This window comes from Mandrillus leucophaeus, unplaced genomic scaffold, assembly GCF_000951045.1.
Source record: "Mandrillus leucophaeus isolate KB7577 unplaced genomic scaffold, Mleu.le_1.0 Scaffold86, whole genome shotgun sequence".
Taxonomy (NCBI): Eukaryota; Metazoa; Chordata; class Mammalia; order Primates; family Cercopithecidae; genus Mandrillus; species Mandrillus leucophaeus.
The window spans coordinates 919,072-927,045 of record NW_012109363.1 but is presented as its reverse complement, the minus strand read 5'-3'; the positions used below and the strand labels follow the sequence as shown (position 1 = coordinate 927,045).

Sequence of the window (7,974 nt, the reverse complement as noted above, 5' to 3'; positions counted from 1 at the left end):
CCTCCCGCCGCCCCTGCCCCGCGCCCCCGCCTCGGGTCGGTCTCTCCGCCGACGTCTCCCTAGCTCCCCTTCTCCGACCCTCTCTCTCTCGCGTCTCGCTCTCTGCGCTCTCTGTCTCTCTTGCTGTCTCGGTGTCTCTCTCTCCTCCGGAGACGCCGCTGGAGGGCGCCGAAAGCCCGTGGATGGCTCCCCGCGAGCCCCTCTCCCCCGCCGGCGTGCACCCAGTCCCCCAGCGCACTGGGACAGAGCAAGAATGGCAAACCCCACTCTGCTCTCCCAAGGCACTTCCCTTCCCGGCCGGCCCCTGCCAGGGCAGGACTGTGCCCTACAGAAAGATAGAAGAAGACCCTTTGCTTTTCAATCAGGCTGCTTTATTCTGTTGTGGCAGGAGTTCCAGGGCCCCTGGGCACCACCTCTGCCCGCTCCCATCCTCTACCCAAACTCCGATTTCTCCGGGGCCTGTCCCTGCGTTGTGGGCAGAAGCAGCTTCTTGCCCGTCTGCAAAAGCTGCAAAAGACCCTTTGCCCAGGGCGTTTCCTGTCCCCCTGGGGCTTCCACTGACCCTGTGAAGCAAAGGCATGTTGAAGATGGACAGAGAGGATCGGGGGAGTGGGAAGTACCGGTCTGCGAGCCTCCCCTCCCCTGAGCTCCCTGGATGACCCTGCTTCAGTGGATGCCCCAGCGCCTGGTCAGCGCGAGCGCTCCTCCACAGCCCGGGCAGGTGGCCCAAGCGCTCCCAGCGACCCTGGGATCACACCTGCTCACTTGAGGAGTCCTAGATGTAGTAGAGCGGCACCTCGCCACACAGGGTGCTCACGGCCATGCCCAGGAAGGCCAGGTCCCCTCTGGAGGGTGCTGAGCCTGCATCTCGCCCCTCCACCTGGTCCAGCTTAGAGGTAGGCACTGCGGGCTTGGCCTGCGGAGAGCATTCCATTTGAAATCTAGGAAGTGAGTTTGTATCCCGTGTGCAGCCCTTATTGTGGGACTTCAGGTATATCAGGCAATCTCTCTGAGCCTCAGTTTCCTCACCAGTAAAGAGGGGCTGTGCTAGAGTCAGAAGTCACCAGGTAGTGAGTGGACTCAGCTGAGCCCAGCAGCTTGACAGTGGGGTGGGAAGGGAAGGAGTCGTGCAGGGGAATAGGGAGAGGGGCAGTCAGCAGGCAGCCAACAAGGAACGATGCTTTACAGGTGACAAATAGCCACCATTCAGACGCTCCTCCCAGCAGCCCTGGGAGGGAGACAGCCCACTCCTTTCACCTACACACACACCTGGAAGTTCTGGACTTTTCTAGTGAGCGCCTCAAGACCGGGGATGCTCTCCGGAGCTGTCTTCATGATGTAGCACCAGGTGCCAGGGGCTGGCTTGTAGGCGATCAGGAGCTAGGCACAGAATGCTGGAGATGATTTGGGGGTCCCTGCCCTGCTCTCTCCCTGACCCAGGTCCTTAGCCACTTCCCTCTAGGTTGGGCATGGGAGTTATACTAGAATCTGGGGTTCAGGCCAAAAGGGCTGGAGGAGGGGGAGAGAAGGATGTGGATGAAGTGGCCCAGCTGGGTGGCTCTAGCAGAGCCTTGTCATTGGTCCCAGGGTCAGGAGGTCCGGGCATACCCACCCGCTGGTAGTCATACACCACGAGGCCAGTGGAGCCAACAGAGAAGGTGGCAGTGGTACCCAGGTGCCCACTCCGGGCCAGGTGTTGCTGGGCTTCCGGAGCCCCGATGCTCATCTCCAGAACCTGGGGATAGGGCATGGAGCTGCCTGGTTTTCCCCTTTGCTACTCAGCCTGTGGTACCCATCCCCATCCTCAGGCCTCTGTACTCAAATGCGCTTCCCTCTTTCCCGAGAGCTCAGAGAGGCTGAGTGGAACCAGGTGCTGGGAGGAGCCGCTGTCCTGCCGGGGGGGAGGGGCCCTGTGGAAAAGCCTGGGCTGGGTTGCCACCTGGTTTGTGCCTCTTTCCTTCTAGCTGTGCCCCTTGCCTCCTCCCCTCCACTCCCCTTGGACAGTTTCCTATCGCCCATCCCACCTAGCCCCTCTGTCTGGCATGTCCTATGCCCACCACCGCCCCATCCCACACCTCTCACCATCTCCGTGTGTTTCTGGCTCATGTGGAGACCCATGAGCAGGGCTCCCACAATCACCACAACAACAAGGACCACCACCACCACCACGATGAGAAGGCGTTTCAGGTGCACCGGGCAGCAGGGGATGCCAAATCGGCCCCGGGGAGCCGCGGAGTAGTCCTGACACAGTGGGGCAGGCAGAGAGACCGGCATGAGGTCATGAGGCTGCCCCTCTTCTCCCTGCACAAGCTGGACACCCTCCCACGGCCGCCTAGGGCTGGACGGTCAATGCGATGGACAGACAGGGAAGGGTTGAGGAGATCAGAGAAGGCTTCTTGGAGGAGGTGGCTTGGATTCTAACAAACCCATAGACACATAGAAGCTTAGAAGCAGGGTCTAGTTTTGAGGGACCCAAGAGAGCCTGCTTCACCTGTCTCTTCCTGCTGTGTCCCCCAGGCCCCTGGCATCTCAGTCATGGTCAGCCCCTCTCTGTTCCCCAAGTGATCACCTCCATGTGGTGACACAAAGTCTCCCTCCTTCCTGGAATGCCTTCCACCTTCTCCACCAGGTGAGCTCCTCCTTATTCTGGCTCCAGCTCATCTGTCGTTTTCTCTGTGAAGTGTCCCCTGACTTCTGAAGTTTTTCATGGCTTCTGACTCGGAGCTGTCTACGGATGGCCCTTTCAATCGACCCCAATCATGGCTCTCGGCCCGCGAACAACTCCACAAGGGTCCCAGGCTTAGTGGTCTTGGTGTCCCCCATCCTGACTTACCACAATCCTAGGTTAGTTGAGTGAATGGATCTGGATAAGGAAACAGGCCAGGGAGGATAGAGGAGGCAGGGCCCATCACACACACGCGCATACACACACACACACGCAACCACACTCACCGGGGGGCTCTCCATCAGGACCTCTTTGCTGCCCACATCCATCTTGCTGCAAGTGCTATGCTGTCCTCTCCTGCTCTCCCAGGTGTGACCAGGGTCTTATATGTGTCCATAGGGAGAGAGGACAGAGGTGAAGGACCAAGCCCCCTGTGTGCCAGCCAAGCCCTTGGCTTTGAAGCTTGTTTGTTCCTGGCCCTCCAGAACTGAAGCCCAGATAAGCCAGCTGTGAGAGCCCCCAAGGGCCCTTGGCCCTGGCACAGGAGTCCTCTTGGCCCCAGCAAGAGCAAAGCTGGGTGAGCTGAGCAAACTTGCCCTTGGGCCATCTGCACCTCTCACCGTGGGTGTCTTCCTGGCGTGGCCGCCTTCCTTGCTGGCACCTGCCCCTGCTGCCCTGTGGGTTTCCTGATTCTTCTGCCAGCCTGAACCTCTCAGGCAGCCAAGGGTCTGACCATCACGTTTCGCAGCAGAATTTCTCGATGCATAGGGATGCACTCCAGGAAGGGGGTTCTGGAGGCAGCACCTGTAGACTCAGAGAGGACTCTGCCTAAAGCAGGAGGTGCTTTGACATCAGTTTTGGGGGTTTCATAAATCTACATTTCCCTGCAAGGACCAATTCCAACTTCAAGCACTCTTTTCCTCACCTCGTCTCCTCCCACACATCTAGTACCAGCCTCAAACTTGCCCCCAGTGATTATTTTCCTGATTCTGGAAACTGTCCCCACTGGTGGCAAGCTCTTACTGATGTGCAGTGCTTCCTTCTTTGCTCTGGGCTTGTCTGTCAGTTGCAGGCTTTGCTGATGGCAGATCCCAGGTCTGACACTGCTTTCTTCTGTCTGGACAGCCCTGCACAGGGCTGGCTCTGGTCACTGGTGGGCTCCCAGTCTCCCTATCCTCAAATCAGCCCACTCACCCTGTGGTCTACACTCTACCCCTCTAGACTCCCCCTTCTACATCCTCTGATCCTAAATTTGCCCTGAGAATGATACTCACCCAAATATGATCAACTTTCAGGACTGTCTCCTTCTCTTTTCTCTCTTTCCTAGTGCCTTCCCTAAAGCCATCTCTATGTATTTACGAGGTCAAATCTGCCAATGACTTTGGGCTGGCTCACCCTTTCTCTCAGGTTCCCTTTCACTCCTTGGGCCAGGTGGTCTCTAAAGTCCCTTCACCTCTAAACTCAGGTGGCTGTGGCAGCGTCCAGGCCTGGGCTTGCTCGCTTCACCTCCTATCTTTTTTTTTTTTTTTTTTTTTTGATAAAGACAGCCCCTTTATCACCCAGGCTAGCATGCAGTAGCGAAACCACTGCTCACTGCAGCCTTGACCTCCTGGACTCCAGTGATCCTCACACCTCAGCCTCCCGAGTAGCTGGGACTACCAGAGCATGCCATCATGCCCAGCTAATTTTTGCATGTTTTATAGAGATGGGTTTTCACCATGTTGCCCAGGGTGGTCTTGAGCTCCTGGGCTCAAGTGATCTCGGCCTCCTAAAGTGCTAGGATTACAGGTGTGAGCCACCATGCCCAACCAGCCTCCTGTCCTTTAACATGCCACCCCAGTTCCTGCCCCCTGCCCCAGCCCCCTCCCACCAGGGCCCTGCCCTTTGGTCATGAGCTAGCAGGTTCCCCTGTCCCCCCCTCCACCTGGAGGGCCTTTGGCCCCAAGGTTGCATAACAACATGGCATCTGAACTGAGAGCCCCTGAGAAGCTGAGAAACGCAGGAAGGAAGAAAGGGAAGGAAGTGTTTGCTCCCACCACCCTCCTCACCCCCGAGCTGCCCCTTTAAATATTTGCCTAAGACTCCAGAAGCTCAAGAGTGTCCTAGGACAGTGAAAGGAGGGGAGGGGTGCCGGGAGGAGGGGGAGCCCAGAGAAGCGTCCTCTCAGCTTGGCCTCAGCTGTGTGCAGGTGCCAGATGTAGGAGACAGCTCGCCTGCAGTGCCCAGCCCTGCCCTCCCCCAGGGCCCCCACTCCTGCCCCCATCATCCTGGCAACATTGCGATTGATCGGCTGACTCACGCGTACTGGGCCTGAGCCAGGTGGGCAGCCAGCCAGCGGGAGAGCCAAGCACTGCAGGCATCTCGGGGTCCCTGTGGGCATCTCAGGGGGCCGTGTTGTCCTCACGTGGGACTTGTTCTTAGCAGGCACTGTGGGTGGGGCTTGCCACCATCACTGGGTGCTAGGAGAGGGGTCTCTTTGTTTGAAAAAGCCTCTGCTCTTTCTGGTCCTTGGTCTCCCTTGCCTGTTGCCCTTAGGCTGTAGCTGTCATAAGCTCTGTGGCTGCTGTTGCTGCTGCTTCTCCTTAAAACTCATTTTTGCTTGAGGGCTGAGGGAGGGTGCCCGCCTCCTGGAGCACTCACACTAACCAGGTGAAGGTCCTGGGTTCCTTGGAGAAGGAAACACAGAAGGATCTTTAGCTGGGTGTGCCAACCTTCCCCCTCCCCCATACCAGCCCTATCTGCAGCCTTCTCACTTTTTTGCCTTTTCTCCTTATGGGAGAAATGGCTTAAGCATTTCTGTGAAATGCCAACCTCCAATCCCTCTCCACTTCTCCGGTGTTATTTATTTATTTATTTATTTATTTATTTATTTATTTATGTAGAGACAGTGTCTCACTCTGTTACCCAGGCTGGAGTGCAGTGGTGCAATGACAGCTTCATAGCTCACTGCAGCCTTCATCTCCTGGCCTCAAGTGATCCTCCTACCTTGGCCTTCCAGAGTGCTGAGATGACAAGTGTGAACCCTGCATCTGACCTTCTATCTCTCTGAATGCCACCCACCCAAACAGGCCAAGTGCCATTGGCACCTGCTCTGTGACCTCACTCCAGTTCATGGTGCCCTTTGAAATCCTCAGCCTCTCTGTGGCACCTTCACCTGCCATTCAGCACACATGAATGTTCTTGTCAGCTACATGGGTGATTTTTGTTGCTCTGTCTTCTAGCCCAACTGCAGGCCCTGGGAAGGAAAGGAGCACGCTTCCCATAGGCTTCTTTGAACCTGACACTGGGCAGGAGGCATGCAAACAGCCAACACTTAATGATAGTCAATGATGAGACCAATACCAACAGTGGTCAATAGTCCATGCCTTCTGTATGTGGAGGTCTCAGTGCTTCCACTGGCCAGCTCTCGGACCCAGCGTGAGTCATTCTGCTTTGCTAGGCACTAGTATGTTCATCTGTGAGATGGGTCAGGTACTAGCTGTCCACCTCACCATGCTATTATAAGGACCTAATGGCATCATGGGTGTGACATCCAGTCGTCATCATTAGCATCATCTACTTCATCCTCTAGGGGACCTCCCACTAGCTAAGAATACAGCCCAGACTCGCCCTCTTTGTCTGTTTCTGGGTTGACCCCCTCTGAGAGCCCTGGGCGATGGACAGCCCCACAGTGGCCACCCCTTCTGTGTGGGCCTCCCCGTTTCCTCCTCCAGCCTCTCAGCTGCAGGGGTGGGGACAAGATTCACTTTGCTCTTTGTGTACTGGGCAGAGCCGTGCCAGGGACGGGTGGGGACAGTTGCCCAGCTGCCCCAGCCACCTCCCTACCCCCACTGCTTCCCTGCCCCCAAGTTGGCATGGGGAGGGCAGCTAAATGTGTGGCAGCAAGTAGACATCAAAGGGCAGGGGCATCCCTGGCTGGGAGAACACGACTTAAGCTCAGACCAGAGAATCCCCTGCTGGCAGAGTCTGGGGACAGCTGGGGAAGCGTCTTAAAGCCAGTGGTCTCGGTCCCTAGACTGGTGTGGAAAGAGCAGAAGACTAGAAGCCCAGGCAGCTTACAGCCAGGCTCCCCTTGCCCCATGCCTATGAGCTCTTAGGACAGTCATCCTCCGCCACGGGGGAGCTAACGTGGTATAGAGCAGCAGTCTTCAAGCTTTTTGGTTTCAGGACCCCTTAACACTCTCAAAAAGTACTGAAGACCCCAAAGAGCTTTTGTTTATGTGGGGTATGTCTGTTGACATTTATTGAGAAATTACATTTTTATTTACATATGAATTTAAAATATCAGTAATAAACCCATTATATGTTATGATATAAATCACATTTTTAATGGAAAAACTATTTTACAAAGCAAAACTAAAATTAGAAAGTGTCACTCCTTTACAGTCTTAGAAATTTTTTAAATTTGGAACTTCATAGAAGTGAAAAGGGCAAATCATGTCTTAACAATATTAGGAAAATTGTTTTTACCTCAGAGACAGAGGAGGCCCAGGGCTACACTTGGAAGAACCCTGCATGGAAGGACAACCGTGAACGTTGAAGTTGGGCACAGTGGGCAGAAATCCCTGCTGATACATTTTTCTTCTGGTGCGACTGGCCTCACTTTTCTTGTCTGTAAAAGGGAATTACTATCACCTGACTCAAACTATTGAGAGGATTAAGTAGGAAAAGTACAGAACACTTGAGATAGTAAACTTAGCCAGCATCTTTTTGGGGGGGCCTCAGTTTCCTCATTTGTTAGACAAAGGGATGGACTGAAAAATATCTAAAGTGCTTCCCAGCTTCAACAGGCTGTGGTTGAGCAGTGAGAAATGTTCCAGAATTCCACACAGTCCCACTCCAGCTCCAGAGGCTGTGTTTCCCTTTTCAGCTCATGCTGACACAAAGGTACATTCTGTTCAGCGGCGCGTGGAAAAACATGTGAATTCAGTTAGAAGCGCACTTCAGACTCCTCCAGGACGCCCTTGTGCTTCTAATCTTGCATGCTAACTTAGATATACGTCTGCCACTCACGACATGCCTGCCCATGATGCTGCCTAGGGGATGTGTCCCCTCCATGCAAAGAAATCCAGGTACACAGAAGCACAGAGATCCCTAACCCCGAAGCGCCTCCACAAGGCAGTGTGTGCATGTGCCCGTGCAGAGACAGGTGAGCACCGGCGCGCACGGTCGTGCCCAGCACACGAAGGCACAAGTACAAGCTCACACGCATGCACTCACGCGCAGCCACACAGGCGGATGGCCCCAGAGACAGCCCGGGAGAGCACACAGCGGCCACTCCTCCCCTTCGGTGACTCCCAGACTCGGGC

The 7,974-nt window shown here is 55.4% G+C and overlaps 1 protein-coding gene across 4 annotated transcripts; it reads right to left on the bottom strand.

The window, feature by feature from the left end:
• Nucleotides 1–349: 349 nt before the first annotated feature.
• Nucleotides 350–6,112, bottom strand: SFTPC (surfactant protein C). Of its 4 annotated transcripts, none has more exons than XM_011968788.1 (8): nucleotides 5,801–6,112; nucleotides 5,651–5,754; nucleotides 4,965–5,331; nucleotides 2,953–3,047; nucleotides 2,083–2,241; nucleotides 1,613–1,735; nucleotides 1,270–1,380; nucleotides 350–563 (listed from the first exon to the last, which is right to left on the bottom strand). In XM_011968788.1, the coding sequence occupies exons 3-8, from the start codon at nucleotides 5,023–5,025 to the stop codon at nucleotides 372–374; spliced, it is 741 nt and encodes a 246-aa protein (XP_011824178.1). In that variant the 5' UTR covers nucleotides 5,026–5,331; nucleotides 5,651–5,754; nucleotides 5,801–6,112; the 3' UTR covers nucleotides 350–371. The 4 variants fall into 4 exon arrangements, with proteins under 4 accessions (XP_011824178.1, XP_011824177.1, XP_011824179.1 ...); XM_011968787.1 differs by adding an exon at nucleotides 758–916 and having other exon boundaries at nucleotides 5,752–6,106; XM_011968789.1 differs by lacking the exons at nucleotides 4,965–5,331; nucleotides 5,651–5,754; nucleotides 5,801–6,112 and adding an exon at nucleotides 758–916 and having other exon boundaries at nucleotides 2,953–3,140.
• Nucleotides 6,113–7,974: the final 1,862 nt, after the last annotated feature.

Bases quoted from the DNA above. Each gene is read 5' to 3' on its own strand.
- SFTPC (XM_011968788.1), bottom strand. From the start codon at position 5,025: ATGCCTGCAGTGCTTGGCTCTCCCGCTGGCTGGCTGCCCACCTGGCTC. The intron at 3,048-4,964 runs GTGAGTCAGCCG...GACACATATAAG, and splicing joins CTGGCTCAGGCCCAGTACGC to ACCCTGGTCACACCTGGGAG. The intron at 564-1,269 runs GTGTGTGTGTAG...TTTGCTTCACAG, and splicing joins GAAAAGTCCAGAACTTCCAG to GGTCAGTGGAAGCCCCAGGG.